Source organism: Argopecten irradians, chromosome 7 (assembly GCF_041381155.1).
Source record: "Argopecten irradians isolate NY chromosome 7, Ai_NY, whole genome shotgun sequence".
NCBI classification, from domain to species: Eukaryota; Metazoa; Mollusca; class Bivalvia; order Pectinida; family Pectinidae; genus Argopecten; species Argopecten irradians.
In genome coordinates, this window is record NC_091140.1 from 8,483,341 (window position 1) to 8,506,924 (window position 23,584).

Below are 23,584 nucleotides of genomic sequence, written 5' to 3' on the forward strand. Positions count from 1 at the left end.
TAGGTGAGTACACGATGGTGTATTCCGGGATTATATCCATAGGTAAATACATGAGGGTGTGCTCCGGGATTATAACAATAGGTAAGTACACGAGGGTGTATTCCTGGATTATAACAATAGGTAAGTACACGAGGGTGTATTCCTGGATAATAAACATAGGTAAGTACACGAGGGTGTATTCCGGGATTATATCCATAGGTAAATACATGAGGGTGTGCTCCGGGATTATAACCATAGGTTCGTACACGAGGGTGTATTCCTGCATTATAACAATAGGTAAGTACACGAGGGTGTATTCCTGGATTATAACCATAGGTAAGTACACGAGGGTGTATTCCTGGATTATAACCATAGGTGAGTACACGATGGTGTATTCCGGGATTATATCCATAGGTAAATACATGAGGGTGTGCTCCGGGATTATAACCATAGGTAAGTACACGAGGGTGTATTCCTGCATTATAACAATAGGTAAGTACACGAGGGTGTATTCCTGGATAATAAACATAGGTAAGTACACGAGGGTGTATTCCTGGATTATAACCATAGGTGAGTACACGAGAGTGTATTCCGGGATAATAAACATTGTTAAGTACACGAGGGTGTATTCCTGGATTATAACCATAGGTGAGTACACGATGGTGTATTCCGGGATTATATCCATAGGTAAATACATGAGGGTGTGCTCCGGGATTATAACAATAGGTAAGTACACGAGGGTGTATTCCTGGATTATAACAATAGGTAAGTACACGAGGGTGTATTCCTGGATAATAAACATAGGTAAGTACACGAGGGTGTATTCCGGGATTATATCCATAGGTAAATACATGAGGGTGTGCTCCGGGATTATAACCATAGGTTCGTACACGAGGGTGTATTCCTGGATTATAACAATAGGTAATTATAAGTACACGAGGGTGTATTCCTGGATTATAACCATAGGTGAGTACACGATGGTGTATTCCGGGATTATATCCATAGGTAAATACATGAGGGTGTGCTCCGGGATTATAACCATAGGTAAGTACACGAGGGTGTATTCCTGGATTATAACAATAGGTAAGTACACGAGGGTGTATTCCTGGATTATAAACATAGGTAAGTACACGAGGGTGTATTCCGGGATTATAACCATAGGTGAATACACGAGGGTGTATTCCGGGATTATAAACATTGTTAAGTACACGAGGGTGTATTCCTGGATTATAAACATAGGTAAGTACACGAGGGTGTATTCCGGGATTATATCCATAGGTAAATACATGAGGGTGTGCTCCGGGATTATAACCATAGGTTCGTACACGAGGGTGTATTCCTGCATTATAACAATAGGTAAGTACACGAGGGTGTATTCCTGGATTATAACCATAGGTAAGTACACGAGGGTGTATTCCGGGATTATAACCATAGGTGAGTACACGATGGTGTATTCCGGGATTATAACCATAGGTAAATACATGAGGGTGTGCTCCGGGATTATAACCATAGGTTCGTACACGAGGGTGTATTCCTGCATTATAACAATAGGTAAGTACACGAGGGTGTATTCCTGGATTATAACAATAGGTAAGTACACGAGGGTGTATTCCTGGATTATAACCATAGGTGAGTACACGAGGGTGTATTCCGGGATAATAAACATTGTTAAGTACACGAGGGTGTGATCCTGGATTATAACCATAGGTGAGTACACGATGGTGTATTCCGGGATTATATCCATAGGTAAATACATGAGGGTGTATTCCTGGATAATAAACATAGGTAAGTACACGAGGGTGTATTCCGGGATTATATCCATAGGTAAATACATGAGGGTGTGCTCCGGGATTATAACCATAGGTTCGTACACGAGGGTGTATTCCTGCATTATAACAATAGGTAAGTACACGAGGGTGTATTCCTGGATTATAACCATAGGTGAGACACGAGGGTGTATTCCTGGATTATAACCATAGGTGAGTACACGATGGTGTATTCCGGGATTATAACCATAGGTAAATACATGAGGGTGTGCTCCGGGATTATAACCATAGGTTCGTACACGAGGGTGTATTCCTGGATTATAACCATAGGTGAGTACACGATGGTGTATTCCGGGATTATATCCATAGGTAAATACATGAGGGTGTGCTCCTGGATAATAAACATAGGTAAGTACACGAGGGTGTGTTCCTGGATTATAACCATAGGTGAGTACACGATGGTGTATTCCGGGATTATATCCATAGGTAAATACATGAGGGTGTGCTCCAGGATTATAACAATAGGTAAGTACACGAGGGTGTATTCCTGGATTATAACAATAGGTAAGTACACGAGGGTGTATTCCTGGATAATAAACATAGGTAAGTACACGAGGGTGTATTCCGGGATTATAACCATAGGTAAGTACACGAGGGTGTGCTCCGGGATTATAACCATAGGTGAGAACACGAGGGTGTATTCCTGCATTATAACAATAGGTAAGTACACGAGGGTGTATTCCTGGATTATAACCATAGGTAAGTACACGAGGGTGTATTCCTGGATTATAACCATAGGTGAGTACACGAGGGTGTATTCCTGGATTATAACAATAGGTAAGTACACGAGGGTGTATTCCTGGATTATAACCATAGGTAAGTACACGAGGGTGTATTCCTGGATTATAACCATAGGTAAGTACACGAGGGTGTATTCCTGGATTATAACCATAGGTGAGTACATGTACACGAGAGTGTATTCCGGGATAATAAACATTGTTAAGTACACGAGGGTGTGTTCCTGGATTATAACCATAGGTGAGTTTACGTGTGTGTATTCCTGGATTATAACAATGAGTAGGTACATGGTACATCTTATTTACATGGTAGAATGAGAATGAAATAAATTCTGATTAGAGCGGTTGTTCAATTACTACTAAAAGTCCAGAAGGTGTGTTGATATTTATACTTCGTCTACGCTTTGTCTTAGTTGTACAAAACTCCAGAAGGTGTGTTGATATTTAGACTTCGCCTACGCTTTGTCTTAGTTGTACAAAAGTCCATGAGGAGGAAATCATCTCACATGAATTTATCAGCTGTTTACAAAAACGTTCATAGTACAGTCATCGACAGAACTTGCCAGAATAACACCCAACTTTCAGACACATGACATTACAGAGCACCTACAACTGCAATACCGTTACAGGAACCGCATCGGCACTACCAAGGGCAATTTAGTGGATACCTTTGTTGTAAACTAGTTTGTGAAACATTTGAAAAAGGAAGCCAAGCCACGATAAAATCCAGTTTATGTTTAGGAAAAAATACGTAGACTGCATTTGGTAGATAAGGGATTAGAAATAAGATCTCACAGATCATAATTATACCATTGACCATACCAATAGTATCATTAACATTGCCTTTCTACAAGATGTCGATGAAGACACCCATAGAACAATCCCCAGTCATTACGTCCGTACTGGACAGAATTGTGATTATAAATGGACACTGACTGGTGGAATGAATCATATGAATAGGAACATAGTAATCTTTATATATGGCGAGAAATCACACTGACGATATATTTATATCTTAACTAGGTTGTTTATAAGCCAAACAATATAAAGAAAACCGAAAACAAAATTACACAAAAAGGAAGAAAGGACAAATACAGATTTCCTATATTCAGGGGTTATTGTACATCATCCATGGATTACATAGATTACATGGCAACGTAGTGAACGTGCAAAATATCTTGTCACAATAGACCATTTGCCGGTTTCCAATAGATTAGCGATTAGAGTGATCTCCCTTGAAACACAAAAGAGTTCCACCGGACAAAAAGTTGGTCTTTACTCAACTCAAATAAGAAAGTGGGCTCAGTTGAAATGCTGTGTTCGCTAAAATTAAATTGTTTTTGCTTGTATTTGGTTGTTGAGTGCATTAAATCAAGCTGAGAGATATGTGTGAAGGCTGTTAAAATATTCATTTAGCGATTAATCCGATATTTATCGTGCGCACATGCAGCCTGTGCAGGGCATAGCGAAGCGTTTTATTTATCGGATCCAGATTATCTTTATAGTACTTGATATATATTTTCATCTGTATTTTTATCAGATTTTATGTTTCCGTTTATAAGTCTATTGTATAAGAACTGTACTTTGATTTATTTGATAACGTATGCGGACAGCGGTGATACAACGGAAGTAAGCGCTCTTTCAAAGTATACATCTAAAGTATATACGCTTACCTATAAACTTTACTGTACAATTGCTGTACTGTTACTCTATTTGTGTGGTAATCAAAGTAATTCAAGCTATCAAATAAATGCATGTTTTGCCTAATATTAGCCCGAGATACTCTGGCCCTGACACCAGACTTACACATAAATGACAGATAGATGTCTGGTTTAGGGTCAGAGCACAGTCCTCAGTGGCGTAGGAAGATGAAACATAATGGGGGGGCAAAGGTCCTCAATATTTTGTAACCCCCTCCCCCATCCCGCGCCGCACCTACAGGAGGAGATTAATTAAACACACAAACATATATACTTTATATACTTTTTTCATATATCATTAAATATAATCCTCGTACACATTTATAGACAGTGGGGTCGCTAAAAGGAAATTAACGAATACGCAAATTGGCCAAATTAGCGTCTGAGCGCCGAAGGCGCGATATTTTGGGGTCTGCGGGTCGACCCCGGGAACAATATTACGATTTAGAATGGCTGAGATGAGTTTTATAATGTATTTTGATGATTTTGCGAGCGCCCGAAAGCGCGAGATTTTGGTGTTTTGGGGGGTTCGGGGGTCTCCTCCGGGAAAAAATATTACGATTTAGAATTGCTAAGATCAGTTTATCGATGCATGGTGATTTAAAAGCGTTCTTACCATGGTAATTTTTCGATTTAAAGTAACCTGCATTTAGAAATGATAATTTTGATAACTGTGTCGTCATATCATTGTGCAACCCTGCTCGATCTGAATATACCAGCTTCACACCATCGACACATTGTTTTGTAACTCAAAATAATAATGAATTAATTGTCTTGCTAAGGCATATAAAAAAGTAATCATTTTTTGACATTTTAGACATTTTTTGAAATACAAATGTAGTACGTAGAATCCCTTAATGGACATTTTTAGTGTAGGTCATGTGTATTGAATTTCTACTATTAAAGGTTTCCACATTATGTGCTTGAACGTTTTAGGAAATGCACCGCGCAGCGGAAAAGTTTTTAGAATGAAGTACGGAAAATGTGCAGGAGGAACCTTTTTTCTTTCAAATATGCATTTTTAGAACATTTCAGTCGGCGAAAATGGGGGGGGGGGGGGCAAAAAGACATGTTGGGGGGGGGGGGAGCGCCCCTGGTCCTATATTTCAAAACGTGGGATAAGCCGACGAGATTAAAGGTGATTTGCATACTACGAGAAAATGCCGACAACAACGAGGGAAATTTACAGTTGCGGAAAAGACATGAACTACTGTGTTGACACAATAGGACGGGCATGCGTGATGAAATGGATGGCTGTGAGTAGGTAAATTATTCATTTGTTGAAAAGATCAAGGTAAGTGGCGATTCTGGTTGGTAATATTTTGTAAGTAGCTAAATCGGAGATGACCTGGTCCGATACCAAACGGTGTAGGCTTATTCCACGTTTTGATATAGGACTGCGCTCTGGCCCTAAACAAGACATCTATCTGTCATAATGTCTAAGTCTGGTGTCAGGGCCAGAGTATCTCGGGCTAGCCTAATATATAGTCTAATTATATAATAGACAAAAAAATTATAAAAAAAAACCTAATAATATAGGCAGGTTTAGCGGACTAAGACACATGAAATCAAATTGATATTTATATACATGTACATTCTGTAACTTGTCTTTTATATCGACCTGGATTGATAATAAAAGTTTAACTTTAAGTATTGAAAAATTACCACTGAATTTTCATGTTCATTTTAGAATTAATAGAACGTCTACTGATTACGTTTATACGCAGAACCCATAGGTTCTTATTGCTTTACCTGAATCACAAATAGTGCCAATGAGAATTAATTTATACATACGCTAAAAGTTGAAATTTGTAATCTTTATCAGTTGTGCATTCTTCCGTTGTTCCAATAGAAATTACACTATATATACATTATTGTACATACAGTTGCATTACTTTATACATACATGTACAGTGATCAATATGCAATAGGATAAACAATGTGTATTTTATTTCATTGAAAAAAAATATTCCACGGTAGAAGTTGGTCCTCCGATATGCGCTCTATAAAAATCGGGAAAATCCCTACTAAAGTTCGCAAATCGCACGACTACGCAACTTTGCTGTCGTGTAATAGATTATTTATTGGATTTTACAAACTGCTTTTTCACAAATACATTGTAGATCATTTATATATTATATGTAAAGTAGATAAACGTATGTATTTAGAAACCCCATATTTGACATTTATTTTCAGTCTAACATTACTTTGATCTATACAACTTTAGACGAGCCGATATCACGACCGGAACCATGCCTCTTTATAATTAACAATGTTTGTTTTTTCTTATTTTTTTATTTCCTGTATTTAGTTCATGATCATTACATTTTAACTTCCAAATATGCAGATAGGCGCCGTGTTAATGTCTGCTATTCAATAGTTTTTATTCGTAGAGCTCATGTACTGAAGACTAGGCTAACGTTAGCTAACTGTTATGTTTTGCCGCTTTAGTTCATATGTTAGTTTTAAATGAATCACCCCATTCCTTTAATTTTTAAATAATTACTTCTTTGTGTTGTATTTGTGACGTTAACTATTCAAGAAATGGAAAGGCATATCTCATTATTACAGTAAAAACGAAACGTAATTCATAGCAGTAAGCACTTCTTATAGATAGCCGCTTCGGTAACTTGTCCGGTTGTTCCGGTTGCCGCTTAGGTGTTTGCAAAGAAAATCGCTTACGTCATTGAGAACCGGCAAATCGCCTATTTACCAGATATTTTTCTCAATAACAAACTCAACGTGATATACCTGATATATGTATGATAAAACTGCATTTGGTTATATTACCTGTGTGTTAATGTTCCTCTGTCTAACAGTGAGTCCCGGCAGGATGAAGGACGTTCTACATTCCATCGACACACCGGGCTCAGGATGGAATACCACTGATGCGGAAACACTGTCACTGAGCTGGAACGCAAGTCTTCTCTCTTCAATGCAAACACAGCGAATGGATCGAGTCACTATCAAACTGATCGGCTACAGAGAACGGGGCTCAAAGGTACTTTCATTGAACGAACATGGATTTCAGATAAATATCTTATTTTATTTCTGTGTTACTTTTTGCAGAATTTTGTCGTTTATTACCTTGTTTTTGGATATTTGTTTGTTTGTCTTTTATCAATGATGATATTTTTCGGATTTTCGCGATCAACGTAAGTTCGCCAAGGTTGATCTCCTTGAATTGACTTCTCCCTTATTATTTTGAAACGTATTTCCATTAAATTTCATATCCGCGAAACTTAATCTTCGCAAATATAATTTGTTTTTTATCCATCTGTCTATTTATTTATTTATTAGTTGATAAAGCGCCAAAACGCTATGTATAATAATGCACAAGATTTATATGGAGATCCATCATAGTATTTAACATTAGATCGATAATGTATACTTTTACCTGTGTAGGCGGAATGGGTGGAGTTGGCTGTTCTGGGATCCGGTCCTAACGCCCTAAACACGGGGAGGTATACCTTTAACACGCGCGACCACCGATGTTCTGGTGACCTTTGTAACGTGGAAACGGGTCTGGTGGAAGTTCGACTGGTGGACCCAAATAAAGCCACCTCCCATCTGTACGTATCTAATAGATGATTTAAAGTATAAATGTATCAGTTTAGTTCACTTTCTTTGGGGGTATAACAATGAAGTTTTTGTCTTGCTGAATAACCAAAACTTTTGGTATTTATCATTAACTCGGACTCATGAAACTCAGACTTATTAACGTGCAGGGGCCTGTTTGACAAATATCCATAACGTTGAGGCGTTATTTAACGTAGAGATTATCCATACAAAATTATTGATTTCTGCAAAACTTTCCCATGGAGAATTGTACGTTAAAGAAAATAAAAGAATGATGATCAATCAACATAAAAACAATTGGCAGCTATACAAGTAAATAGGTCAATAGAAATGTTTCTAAATTGTAAATCATCGGGATCTAGACATGTTTTACGATTATGCATCACAAACATACAATTCTTGCATACGCCATAATCACTTTTCATTGAAATAGTGTGAACAGTTCTCAGTCTTGATAACCTTGTCTATGACATATAACAAACCACTTCCTCCCTGCTACAACAACACTAATAAAGTCAAAACTTTGCTTTTGAATAACAACACGATTTTAAAGCAACAGTCAAAAGTGATCAAAGGAATTATCTACTGACGAGTACAAAGGAAAGGATAACAGGAGTCAGTTTGATCAACATTCTTTAATTTCAATTGTATGGAAGATTACATTTCTGGTTGAAGTGCAGAATATCTATTTCAGAAGTGTTTAAAGGTTTTTTTTATTAAAGGTAGCATAACAACAATATTGATGGAATTAAACTACTATAGTACCTTACAGGAAATCAAATGTAACAACAACGCATTGAGCAAAACCTAATTATCATGTATGTAGATGTATTCCTTCTTAAACTCCTTGCAGATTCCTAGTGAGTCGTGAACTGCCCCTGGGCTGGTACGTTAACAATGACATGGTGCAGAGATACGGCAGTCAATGGCCTCACGATAAATGTATCCTATGGTACAATAACGACAGACAGGATATGGCGTGGCTTCAGTCTCTGCCATACTGTCCCTGTAACCTGGGCCAGGCCCTCGTGGATATCGGCCGATTCCAGACTGACCCGGGCTGTGATATGTTCCGAGGAAGTGTATGTACCTACCACATCGGAGCCGTGCACTGTGTGAGGGCTGTCAAACCTACGTAAGTAGGCGTTTATCAGATTTGTGCAAATACTATAAATTTGGAAAAAATAAAACGACATTCTTCGAGAATCGGTACCATAATGAAACAGCTACATACGTTGCAAAAGCATAGTATACTAAGAACCTTTCTGTCATTACTGATTTTCAAGATGTAGAAAAAGTTGCACTTATTCAGCAGAGAGTAATCTATTAAAAATAACGTATTTTAAAGTTATGTCAAGTCATGAATTCCAAGCCTGGCTTCAGAATTCATATTAGAAATGCTAAAATAAAAGAGAACACTACAACAATGACAGCACACTACCATATATAGAAACCTATTGTCCTGAGTAGACAAAATGTTACATACCACAATCCAATCTCTTCCATAGAACCGGTACTTTGGGACACAATCCTCTTGAACGATCACGTGATATTTTTGTAGGTCAATAGGATCTGGTAACCAGTGTTGCTATGGACCCGACGGTGCCCTGAGGTATGCCGCCGATTCGTTCCAAGGAAGCACTCCGGACAGGAGTCATGCCTGGGGAGCCTTCCCGTACGGCCGGCCAGATCTCGTGCCGTCAATGTCACACTGGGTCAAGGACGTGGTGACCTTCTACTACTGCTGTCTATGGACTGAATATAACGACTGTGATTATTACATGGACCAGCGAGCCACCAGGGACTGCAGTGGCTACTCACCTCCAAAGGCTGGTAGGTCTGTTAACATTGCGTACTCGCCTCCAAAGGCTGGTAGGTCTTTTAACACTGCTTACTCGCCTCCAAAGACTGTTAGGTCTTATAACATTGCGTACTCGCCTCCAAGGGCTGGTAGGTCTTTTAACATTGCGTACTCGCCTCCAGCCTCCAAAGGCTGTAAGGTCTTTTAACATTGCGTACTCGCATCAAAGGGCTGGTAGGTCTTTTAACATTGCGTACTCACCTCCTAAGGCTGGTAGGTCTTTTAACATTGCGTACTCGCCTCCAAAGGCTGGTAGGTCTTTTAACATTGCGTACTCGCCTCCAAAGACTGGTAGGTCTTTTAACATTGCGTACTCGCCTCCAAGGGCTGGTAGGTCTTTTAACATTGCGTACTCTCCTCCAAAGACTGGTAGGTCTTTTAACATTGCGTACTCGCCTCCAAGGGCTGGTAGGTCTTTTAACATTGCGTACTCGCCTCCTAAGGCTGGTAGGTCTTTTAACATTGCTTACTCGCCTCCAAAGACTGTTAGGTCTTATAACATTGCGTACTCGCCTCCAAAGGCTGGTAGGTCTTTTAACATTGCTTACTCGCCTTCTAAGACTGGTAAGTCTTATAACATCGGCTACTCAACTGCAAGGGCAGGTAGATCTTATAACCTCGGCTACTCAACTACAAGGGCTGGTAGGTCTTATAACCTCGGCTACTCGCCTACAAGGGCTGGTAGGTCTTTTAACATTGCGTACTCGCCTCCAAAGGCTGGTAGGTCTTTTAACATTGCTTACTCGCCTCCTAAAGCTGGTAGGTCTTTTAACATTGCTTACTCGCCTCCAAAGCTGGTAGGTCTTTTAACATTGCTTACTCGCCTCCAAAGACTGGTAGGTCTTTTAACATTGCTTACTCGCCTCCTAAAGCTGGTAGGTCTTTTAACATTTCTTACTCGCCTCCAAAGACTGTTAGGTCTTATAACATTGCGTACTCACCTCCAAAGGCTGGTAGGTCTTTTAACATTGCGTACTCGCCTCCAAAGACTGGTAGGTCTTTTAACATTGCGTACTCACCTCCAAAGGCTGGTAGGTCTTTTAACATTGTGGACTCGCCTCCTAAGACTGGTAGGTCTTATAACATTGCTTACACGCCTCCAAAGACCGTTAGGTCTTATAAAATTGCGTACTCGACTCCAAAGGCTGGTAGGTCTTTTAACATTGCTTACTCGCCTTCTAAGACTGGTAAGTCTTATAACATCGGCTACTCAACTGCAAGGGCAGGTAGATCTTATAACCTCGGCTACTCAACTACAAGGGCTGGTAGGTCTTATAACCTCGGCTACTCGCCTACAAGGTCAAGTAGGTCTTATAACCTCGGCTACACACCTCCAAAGACTGGTAAGTCTTATAACCTCGGCTACTCGCCTACAAGGTCTGGTAGGTCTTATAACCTCGGCTACTCGCCTACAAGGTCAAGTAGGTCTTATAATCTCGGCTACTCAACTACAAGGGCTGGTAGGTCTTATAACCTCGGCTACACACCTCCAAAGACTGGTAGGTCTTATAACCTCGGCTACTCACCTACAAGGGCTGGTAGGTCATATAACCTCGGCTAGTCGCCTCAAAAGACTGGTAGGTCTTATAACCTCGGCTATACACCTCCAAAGACTGGTAGGTCTTATAACCTCGGCTACTCACCTCCAAAGGCTGATAGGTCTGTTAACATTGCGTACTCACCTCCTAAGGCTTGTAGGTCTTTTAACATTGGCTACTCACCTACAAGGGCTGGTAGGTCTTATAACCTCGGCTACTCACCTACAAGGGCTGGTAGGTCTTATAACCTCGGCTACACAACCTCGGCTACACACCTCCAAAGACTGGTAGGTCTTATAAAGTCGGCTACACACCTCCAAAGGCTGATAGGTCTGTTAACATTGGCTACTCACTTACAAGGCCTGGTAGGTCTTATAAACTCGGCTACTCAACTACAAGAACTGGTAGGTCTTATAACCTCGGCTACTCGACTACTCAACTACAAGGGCTGGTAGGTCTTTTAACCTCGGCTACTCACCTACAAGGGCTGGTAGGTCTTATAACCTCGGCTACTCAACTACAAGAACTGGTAGGTCTTATAACCTCGGCTACACACCTACAAGAACTGGTAGGTCTTGTAACCTCGGCTACTCACCTACAAGGGCTGGTAGGTCTTATAACGTCGTTTGACAGAAATGAGTTAATAATCGTAGCATTAATATATATTTAATAAAGAAAATATACAGGCAAAATTCATTTTGTAATGGTACAGGTTTGTTTGATAATCAATGGTTTGAGATTGGTGTTATTTCGTTGTGGGTAATCTCTCATACACTGAGACAGTCAGTTTTATTCATTTCCGCATTTTATGTCATATAAATTAGAATTACTCAATAAAACATTGTCATTCATTTGATTATTTCAGCTACCATATATGGTCAGGGACACGTGCGGACCCTTGACAGCCGTTACTATCGTGTTTATGGTGCGGGAGATTTCACGCTCCTGGAGACGGTATCCCAAGATGTTATAGTCCAGGGCAGGTTCTCCAGGCAGTACTTAGGTTTGTATTTGTAATTTCGTCTTCTTCTCGAGTATAAACTTTATCTGTTTAGTTTAGTTCTATGCACACGGTCAATTGTTGTTTTATGATTTGTTCCTCTGTTCATTAAAGTTCTACAATATTCGTGTCCTCGTCAGAATTTTGGTAGTATATACAATCATGTATAAGAGACTTTTTAATAGAATTTCTACAAAATGTTTGTCTATAGATACAAAAGTTTTATATATTAACTTCAGGGGTAATTATATAAGTGCTTATGAAGTATTGTCTTATAAGTTATTGTTCTACTCTTGCTTGACAGCTTTAACAGTAGCGCTAAAATTGCATAAAAAATGAAATATGATATATTTTCCCTCAGATCTCATGTGTAGAAACTCTTACCTTTTATGATACAGACACTACCTCCACCACTCAGAAGATCTACACCAACCTAAACTCCTCCGTGTTCCTGTCGACCATTGGAGTGTTTACTGCCCATGAGGTAGTGGAGATCAAACTGGACCGGAACAGCCCTCGGCGCATGCTCAATGTTCTTGTTAACAACACTTTCCAGTTTTTCGACACAGAGCCTGTGTACATGCAACAGTTCTCACGTAAGTCTCAATTACGATTCCTTTCATAGTCGCAATAACAGTATGATTTTTAAGAAATATAATAAAGATTTAGGTAGAAAATAAGTTAAATCATTGACTATTAGTGACTAAAAAGTTAATAGATAAATAATATTTTCTCTTTTAGTTTCTCGAGATACATTATTCCCTGTATTTGTATTATTTTTATTTAGAGATGACGGTTGTTAACACTCCCAATCAAGCTGGGAACGTCAACTCTAACTTTACTGTGATCCTGAAGAATGGTCTGGGTGTACAAGTGGTGGCCGCCAATGGCATGCTGAATGTCCGAGTCATGGTCCCGTATACTCTCAAGGTAAGCAGGTGTATATATTCCGTTTTGTATACAACAGAATTATCTGCCCTTGCGATTAGGTATCGATTGTGACGTAATTAATTCATGATAAAAAAATTGGCGTCATTTTCACTGAAAAGTGTTTCTCTCGCAAAATAATGACATGGAAATCAATACCTACCCACAAGGACATAATAAACTTTGAAACGTGCGTATACATTTGTAATATGCAGAGAAGCATCGCAATGATGCAAAACTCATAGGCCATGGGCTAGGAGGGTCCCACATGCACCCCCCCAAACCTCCGAACCAATATTTTTCTTAACCCTTATGACCCACTGATCACAAATCAAAATGTTAACATTGCATAAGTTGGGATGAACTTCCGGTTATGACGTCATCAAGATGGCCGCCATCTCAAATTTCACTAAAAAATGAAAAATAGTCATAACATTGACATTTTTCAACCGAAGTAGACAAATGAGGTATCGAAATGACCACAATAAAACACTAAAAACATATCAGGACCAAATAACCAAATATATGTAGTGATTTTTACGCAGGAAGTGAAAAAATAGGATTTTAAGCTCAAAAATGGTAATTTTTTAGTAAATTTTTCATATTTTGCTTGACGCAGCAAAAACGTTTTCCAACAGCAAACTATTATTTCTAATTAGTTTTTTGTCCACTTATAAATCAGTTTAAACAAAAACAAGAGAAAAACAATGTTAACATTGTATAAATTCCGGTTATGACGTCATCAAGATGGCCGCCATCACGAATTTCACTGAAAAATGAAAAATATTCATAACATTGACATTTTTCAACTGAAGTAGACAAATGAGGTATCAAAATGACCACAATAGAACAACAAGTACATATCAGGACCAAAACATCCAATATATGTAGCAATTTGTTCGTAGGAAATGAAAAAATAAGATTTTAAACTCAAAAATGGTAATTTTTCAGCAAATTTTTCATATTTGTCTTCATGCAGCAAAAATGTTTCCCAAGAACAAATCATTACTCGTAATTAGTTATTTGATCTCTTATCAATCAATAAATCAATGAAAACACCAACAAAAATTAAGATATAAAGAAATGCAAAAGATAATTATTGTTATACCCTCATTAAGTTTACACAACATCACCAGGTGCGTATAATGGGCATATGCTATTTTTCGAACTCGACATCGCTGACGCTGACCAGCGTCTCAAAAATAATTATTACAGCACAACACCTACTGATAGAGTAACAAATGTAACCTAAGCCTGTGTTTCTGTTTATATCATTTTCCAGAACGTTTGTGTCTTTGAAAATGAGAACATTCATTGTTTATTTCCTATGCATAGCATAGGCAAAATGTTAGATGGTTACTACAGTGTCACATATTTCTTTCACTGGTTCTTAATGATAAACATTATCATTGCACGTGCTTTCTCGCCTCACTGCTCCATCCACTGAAGAGACTCGGCATGTCTGGTAGCTTGTAGTCCAAATTATCAGAATAATCGAGATATCGGTATCAAATTCGTCGAAAGCCATAGCGTTGTCTTCAATGTCGATGAGCTGATGTGACAGTACATTACCAGTGTTGTTCTAGCCTGTCATCTTTCATAACCCATCCTTGGTCAGAGTTCATATCAGGAACATTAGGTTCAGAGATGTGGGATCTCCCTCAGATTCTAACATATCGTATATACTGTTCCAGACTTCTTCGGCATAATGGAAATTACACCAGATCCACATTATTCGAATGGTGGAATTAGTTCTCCTTAGCACATAGCTCCATAATTTGTATGAAGTACCATTCATTAATCTAGTGGACCCTCGTGCGCCCATAAACGGCACAGGTGATATCATCGAGGTCATTAATGAGGCCATTAATGTTAAATGTTTTTCATTGGTCTGACTTTTCCCACTCCCTTGAAGGTGCTGGTTGTGTCACATCTGGTGTATGCGTAAAGAGACCATTGAAGACTCACCAGAAATAAAATTTTCTACAGTGCTTTTCAGACTTGGCAAATAGTGGAACTTCACTGCAGACCTCATTTATTACCTCAAAGAATCCACCTGTGCCATCTATGGTCACTGAAGGTTCACAAGAATGGGGAATGGTGCTTCATACGAAATAAGGAGAACCAGCTCAATCCTTCGCAGAATGTGGATCTGATAGTCTGGAACATCATTTACGATATTTAAATCACTAGGTTGGTAATAGGAAGAGCTCCTACATCCCTGACACTGATGTTTCTTATGTTAACTCTGGCCATGGACGGTTGACAAGCTACAACCACGATGGCAACCCGGTAATGTAATGTCACATCAGCTCATCGCTATCGAAGACAAAGAACTAGTGAAAGAAATATGTGACACTGTTAAGTAACCATCTGACATTTCCTGACGTTATACACAGGAACTAACACTGGATGTGCTCATTCTAAAAGGCACAAAACGTTTCGGAAAGTGTCATGGTATTTACGGTATGACAGAATTACCTCAGTTTTAATTTGATACCATATAGCTATTAGTTGTCATTTTGATGTAATAATTCAGTTTGAGACGCTACTAGTGTACAACATTTCGAACATGAAAGCGAATTGTTTTGAAGTCTCACTTAGATATTTAGCCAACCTAAAACACTTTGTTAAGATTTAAATTTCCAATAGCCACTATTATATTCAGGAAATTCTAAGACACCAGGAAACTGTAGTCTCGGCGGTTTGGGAAAAAATGCACTATCATATGACCTTTATACGCAAACGGTGATGCTTTGTAAACCAAATGATGGTATAACAATATTTCTCTTTTGCATTTCTATATATTTTGTTGTTGTTTTTACTGATTGACAAGAGATCAAATAACTGGTTACGATCAATAATAATTGTTGGGAAACATTTTTGCTGCATGAAGACAAATATGAAAAATTTGCTGAAAAATCACCATTTTTGAGCTTAAAATAATATTTTTTCATTTCCTACGTACAAATCGCTACATATCTTGGATGATTTGGTCCTGATATGTATTTGTTGTTCTATTGTGGTCATTTTGATACCTCATTTGTCTACTTCAGTTGAAAAATGCCAATGTTATGAATATTTTTCATTTTTTAGTGAAATTCGTGATGGCGGTCATCTTGATGACGTCATATAACGGAACTTTTACAATGTTAACATTGTTTTTTTCCTTGTTTTTGTTTAAACTGATTTATAAGTGGACAAAAAATAATTAGAAATAATAGTTTGCGGTTGGAAAACGTTTTTGTTGCGTCAAGCACAATATGAAAAATTTACTAAAAAATTACCATTTTTGAGCTTGAAATCCTATTTTTTCACTTCCTGCGTAAAAATCACTACATATATTTGGTTATTTGGTCCTGATATGTTTTTAGTGTTTTATTGTGGTCATTTCGATACCTCATTTGTCTACTTCGGTTGAAAAATGTCAATGTTATGACTATTTTTCATTTTTTAGTGAAATTTGAGATGGCGGCCATCTTGATGACGTCATAACTGGAAGTTCATCCCAACTTATGCAATGTTAACATTTTGATTTGTGATCAGTGGGTCATAAAGGTTAAGAAAAATATTGTTCGGAGGTTTGGGGGGGGGTGAATGTGGGACCCTCCTAGCCCATGGCCTATCAGCATTGATTGAAAGAACAGTAATATAAAATAAATTTGACTTTCACGAAAAATAAGAATATTAGAAACAGATAAGAAGAAAGCATTAGCGTTCATTGGTCGTCATCGATGGACAAACTAAATCAAGTACCACCTCAAACGAATATCGGGTAAAACCGAACACCCAACCAAATGGAATGACAGATTTCACACTGAAAAGGGAAAAGTAGAAACTTTTGTAACGGCTATATTTGTATTCTCACATATGTAAGTGAAATATATCTGCTTACGTACAGGGCCAGGTGAGGGGGCTCCTGGGAACATGGAATAATAACAACCTGGACGACTTCACTCCAAGGGGAGGTAACCAGCCTGTAATGACAAGTGACATCCCAACATTCTACAACAATTTCACATACTCATGTACGTACAATGATTTGATGATATACTTCGAATGATATATATGAACTATATTTGCTTCAATGCACTGTAGTCCCCTAACGGACGAATGTGAAATTTTCTTCTCGTAGGACTTTAACTTATAAAGCTGAGATGGGGTGTAGAGGTATCGGATATCTGACACTATAACAACCCAAACAGTACGGCCCTCCGTAATGTTACCATCGAAAATCGCCATAGGGGGTATCTTATAATGCATTGCGAGAGATGAAGCTCGGTCATAAAATGTTCATTCGAATGTTTCTTTATAAAAAGATAGAATTCTCTTCTTTATACATTTTGTTTGCAACTCAACTCAATTGCTCATCTTGATTAGATAATTGTGATAATAACTACTATGTGATATAAATATTCACTTTATACTTTCCAACTATACAGGGCGTGTATGACCTCAGGCCTGTTTATACGGTCTAACTTTGTTTTACAGGGCGTGTGATGACCTCAGGCTTGTCTATACTGTCTAACTTTGTATTACAGGGCGTGTGATGACCTCAGGCTTGTCTATACTGTCTAACTTTGTATTACAGGGCGTGTGATGACCTCAGACTTGTCTATACTGTCTAACTTTGTATTACAGGGCGTGTGATGACCTCAGACTTGTCTATACTGTCTAACTTTGTATTACAGGGCGTGTGATGACCTCAGACTTGTCTATACTGTCTAACTTTGTATTACAGGGGTGTGTGATGACCTCAGACTTGTCTATACTGTCTAACTTTGTATTACAGGGCGTGTGATGACCTCAGACTTGTCTATACTGTCTCACTTTGTTTTACAGGGCGTGTGATGACCTCAGGCTTGTCTATACTGTCTAACTTTGTATTACAGGGTGTGTGATGACCTCAGACTTGTCTATACTGTCTAACTTTGTTTTACAGGGCGTGTGATGACCTCAGGCTTGTCTATACTGTCTAACTTTTGTATTACAGGGCGTGTGATGACCTCAGGCTTGTCTATACTGTCTAACTTTGTATTACAGGGTGTGTGATGACCTCAGACTTGTCTATACTGTCTAACTTTGTTTTACAGGGTGTGTGATGACCTCAGACTTGTCTATACTGTCTCACTTTGTATTACAGGGCGTGTGATGACCTCAGATAGATTTGCCTATACTGTCTAACTTTGTATTACAGGGTGTGTGATGACCTCAGACTTGTCTATACTGTCTCACTTTGTATTACAGGGTGTGTGATGACCTCAGACTTGTCTATACTGTCTCACTTTGTATTACAGGGCGTGTGATGACCTCAGACATGTCTATACTGTCTAACTTTGTATTACAGGGTGTGTGATGACCTCAGACTTGTCTATACTGTCTCACTTTGTATTACAGGGGCGTGTGATGACCTCAGACTTGTCTATACTGTCTAACTTTGTATTACAGGGCGTGTGATGACCTCAGACATGTCTATACTGTCTAACTTTGTATTACAGGGTGTGTGATGACCTCAGACTTGTCTATACTGTCTAACTTTGTATTACAGGGCGTGTGATGACCTCAGACATGTCTATACTGTCTAACTTTGTATTACAGGGTGTGTGATGACCTCAGACTTGTCTATACTGTCTAACTTTGTATTACAGGGCGTGTGATGACCTCAGACTTGTCTATACTGTCTAACTTTGTATTACAGGGTGTGTGATGACCTCAGACTTGTCTATACTGTCTAACTTTGTATTACAGGGCGTGTGTGATGACCTCAGACTTGTCTATACTGTCTAACTTTGTATTACAGGGCGTGTGATGACCTCAGACTTGTCTATACTGTCTAACTTTGTATTACAGGGTGTGTGATGACCTCAGACTTGTCTATACTGTCTAACTTTGTATTACAGGGCGTGTGATGACCTCAGACTGTCTATACTGTCTAACTTTGTATTACAGGGTGTGTGTGATGACCTCAGACTTGTCTATACTGTCTAACTTTGTATTACAGGGCGTGTGATGACCTCAGACTTGTCTATACTGTCTAACTTTGTATTACAGGGCGTGTGATGACCTCAGACTTGTCTACTCACTGTCTAACTTTGTATTACAGGGTGTGTGATGACCTCAGACTTGTCTATACTGTCTAACTTTGTATTACAGGGCGTGTGATGACCTCAGACTTGTCTATACTGTCTAACTTTGTTTTACAGGGCGTGTGATGACCTCAGACTTGTCTATACTGTCTCACTTTGTTTTACAGGGCGTGTGATGACCTCAGACTTGTCTATACTGTCTAACTTTGTATTACAGGGTGTGTGATGACCTCAGACTTGTCTATACTGTCTAACTTTGTTTTACAGGGTGTGTGATGACTCAGACTTGTCTATACTGTCTAACTTTGTTTTACAGGGTGTGTGATGACCTCAGACTTGTCTATCTGTCTAACTTTGTATTACAGGGCGTGTGATGACCTCAGACTTGTCTATACTGTCTAACTTTGTATTACAGGGCGTGTGATGACCTCAGACTTGTCTATACTGTCTAACTTTGTATTACAGGGCGTGTGATGACCTCAGGACTTGTCTATACTGTCTAACTTTGTATTACAGGGGGTGATGTGTGATGACCTACTTTGTATTCAGACTTGTCTATACTGTCTAACTTTGTATTACAGGGCGTGTGATGACCTCAGACTTGTCTATACTGTCTAACTTTGTATTACAGGGCGTGTGATGACCTCAGGCTTGTCTATACGGTCTAACTTTGTTTTACAGGGCGTGTGATGACCTCAGACTTGTCTATACTGTCTAACTTTGTATTACAGGGCGTGTGATGACCTCAGACTTGTCTATACTGTCTCACTTTGTTTTACAGGGCGTGTGATGACCTCAGACTTGTCTATACTGTCTAACTTTGTATTACAGGGCGTGTGATGACCTCAGGCTTGTCTATACTGTCTAACTTTGTATTACAGGGCGTGTGATGACCTCAGACTTGTGTATACGGTCTAACTTTGTATTACAGGGCGTGTGATGACCTCAGGCTTGTCTATACTGTCTAACTTTGTATTACAGGGCGTGTGATGACCTCAGGCTTGTCTATACTGTCTAACTTTGTATTACAGGGTGTGTGATGACCTCAGACTTGTCTATACTGTCTAACTTTGTATTACAGGGGCGTGTGATGACCTCAGACTTGTCTATACTGTCTAACTTTGTATTACAGGGCGTGTGATGACCTCAGACTTGTCTATACTGTCTCACTTTGTTTTACAGGGCGTGTGATGACCTCAGACTTGTCTATACTGTCTAACTTTGTATTACAGGGCGTGTGTGATGACCTCAGACTTGTCTATACTGTCTAACTTTCCAACTTTACAGGGTGTGTGATGACCTCAGGCTTGTCTATACTGTCTAACTTTGTATTACAGGGCGTGTGATGACCTCAGGCTTGTCTATACTGTCTAACTTTGTATTACAGGGCGTGTGATGACCTCAGACTTGTCTATACGGTCTAACTTTGTATTACAGGGCGTGTGATGACCTCAGACTTGTCTATACGGTCTAACTTTGTATTACAGGGCGTGTGATGACCTCAGACTTGTCTATACTGTCTAACTTTGTATTACAGGGTGTGTGATGACCTCAGACTTGTCTATACTGTCTCACTTTGTATTACAGGGCGTGTGATGACCTCAGACTTGTCTATACTGTCTAACTTTGTATTACAGGGTGTGTGATGACCTCAGACTTGTCTATACTGTCTAACTTTGTATTACAGGGTGTGTGATGACCTCAGACTTGTCTATACTGTCTAACTTTGTATTACAGGGCGTGTGATGACCTCAGACTTGTCTATACTGTCTAACTTTGTTTTACAGGGTGTGTGATGACCTCAGACTTGTCTATACTGTCTAACTTTGTATTACAGGGCGTGTGATGACCTCAGACTTGTCTATACTGTCTAACTTTGTATTACAGGGTGTGTGTGATGACCTCAGACTTGTCTATACTGTCTAACTTTGTTTTACAGGGTGTGTGATGACCTCAGACTTGTCTATACTGTCTAACTTTGTATTACAGGGTGTGTGATGACCTCAGACTTGTCTATACTGTCTAACTTTGTATTACAGGGCGTGTGATGACCTCAGACTTGTCTATACTGTCTAACTTTGTATTACAGGGTGTGTGATGACCTCAGACTTGTCTATACTGTCTAACTTTGTATTACAGGGCGTGTGATGACCTCAGACTTGTCTATACTGTCTAACTTTGTATTACAGGGCGTGTGATGACCTCAGACTTGTCTATACTGTCTAACTTTGTGTTTTACAGGGTGTGTGATGACCTCAGACTTGTCTATACTGTCTCACTTTGTTTTACAGGGTGTGTGATGACCTCAGACGTCTATACTGTCTAACTTTGTATTACAGGGCGTGTGATGACCTCAGGCTTGTCTATACTGTCTAACTTTGTTTTACAGGGCGTGTGATGACCTCAGGCTTGTCTATACTGTCTAACTTTGTATTACAGGGTGTGTGATGACCTCAGACTTGTCTATACTGTCTAACTTTGTATTACAGGGCGTGTGATGACCTCAGACTTGTCTATACTGTCTAACTTTGTATTACAGGGCGTGTGATGACCTCAGACTTGTCTATACTGTCTCACTTTGTTTTACAGGGTGTGTGATGACCTCAGACTTGTCTATACTGTCTCACTTTGTTTTACAGGGTGTGTGATGACCTCAGACTTGTCTATACTGTCTAACTTTGTATTACAGGGCGTGTGATGACCTCAGACTTGTCTATACTGTCTAACTTTGTATTACAGGGTGTGTGATGACCTCAGACTTGTCTATACTGTCTCACTTTGTATTACAGGGTGTGTGATGACCTCAGACTTGTCTATACTGTCTAACTTTGTATTACAGGGCGTGTGATGACCTCAGACTTGTCTATACTGTCTAACTTTGTTTTACAGGGTGTGTGATGACCTCAGACTTGTCTATACTGTCTAACTTTGTTTTACAGGGTGTGTGATGACCTCAGACTTGTCTATACTGTCTAACTTTGTATTACAGGGCGTGTGATGACCTCAGACTTGTCTATACTGTCTAACTTTGTATTACAGGGTGTGTGATGACCTCAGGCCTGTCTATACTGTCTAACTTTGTATTACAGGGCGTGTGATGACCTCAGGCCTGTCTATACTGTCTAACTTTGTATTACAGGGCGTGTGATGACCTCAGACTTGTCTATACTGTCTAACTTTGTTTTACAGGGTGTGTGATGACCTCAGACTTGTCTATTCTGTCTAACTTTGTATTACAGGGTGTGTGATGACCTCAGGCTTGTCTATACTGTCTAACTTTGTATTACAGGGCGTGTGATGACCTCAGACTTGTCTATACTGTCTAACTTTGTATTACAGGGGTGTGGGACTTGTTCGGGTGTGTGATGACCTCAGACTTGTCTATACTGTCTACTTTGTCTACTTTGTCTATTACAGGGTGTGTGATGACCTCAGACTTGTCTATACTGTCTCACTTTGTATTACAGGGTGTGTGATGACCTCAGACTTGTCTATACTGTCTAACTTTGTTACAGGGTGTGATGACCTCAGACTTGTCTATACTGTACTTTGTTTACAGGGTGTGTGATGACCTCAGACTTGTCTATACTGTCTAACTTTGTTTTACAGGGTGTGTGATGACCTCAGACTTGTCTATACTGTCTAACTTTGTATTACAGGGTGTGTGATGACCTCAGACTTGTCTATACTGTCTAACTTTGTATTACAGGGCGTGTGATGACCTCAGACTTGTCTATACTGTCTAACTTTGTATTACAGGGTGTGTGATGACCTCAGACTTGTCTATACTGTCTAACTTTGTATTACAGGGTGTGTGATGACCTCAGACTGCTGTCTCTATTACTGTCTACTTTGTCTTTTGTATTACAGGGTGTGTGATGACCTCAGGCTTGTCTATACTGTCTAACTTTGTATTACAGGGCGTGTGATGACCTCAGACTTGTCTATACTGTCTAACTTTGTATTACAGGGCGTGTGATGACCTCAGACTTGTCTATACTGTCTAACTTTGTATTACAGGGCGTGTGATGACCTCAGACTATCGTTACTTTGTATTACAGGTGTGTGACCTCTTCTGTCTAACTTTGTTTACAGGGTGTGTGATGACCTCAGGCTGTCTATACTGTCTAACTTTGTTTTACAGGGTGTGTGATGACCTCAGGCTTGTCTATACTGTCTAACTTTGTATTACAGGGCGTGTGATGACCTCAGGCTTGTCTATACTGTCTAACTTTGTTTTACAGGGTGTGTGATGACCTCAGGACTTGTCTATACTGTCTCACTTTGTTTTACAGGGGGCGTGTGATGACCTCAGACTTGTCTATACTGTCTTAACATTTTTTTTACAGGG

The 23,584-nt window shown here is 39.3% G+C and overlaps 1 protein-coding gene across 4 annotated transcripts in view; it reads left to right on the forward strand.

Moving 5' to 3' along the window:
• The window catches only part of LOC138327469 (sushi domain-containing protein 2-like), a 47,268-nt gene that overhangs the window by 13,005 nt on the left and 10,679 nt on the right, over nucleotides 1-23,584 (forward strand). For all 4 annotated transcript variants that reach the window (XM_069273585.1, XM_069273584.1, XM_069273582.1 and 1 more), the window contains exons 7-14: nucleotides 7,062-7,243; nucleotides 7,648-7,814; nucleotides 8,675-8,956; nucleotides 9,383-9,654; nucleotides 12,086-12,223; nucleotides 12,619-12,816; nucleotides 13,008-13,150; nucleotides 17,049-17,175. In XM_069273585.1, coding sequence (XP_069129686.1) covers nucleotides 7,062-7,243; nucleotides 7,648-7,814; nucleotides 8,675-8,956; nucleotides 9,383-9,654; nucleotides 12,086-12,223; nucleotides 12,619-12,816; nucleotides 13,008-13,150; nucleotides 17,049-17,175 — 1,509 coding nt within the window. The remainder of the gene's footprint in view (nucleotides 1-7,061; nucleotides 7,244-7,647; nucleotides 7,815-8,674; nucleotides 8,957-9,382; nucleotides 9,655-12,085; nucleotides 12,224-12,618; nucleotides 12,817-13,007; nucleotides 13,151-17,048; nucleotides 17,176-23,584) is intronic.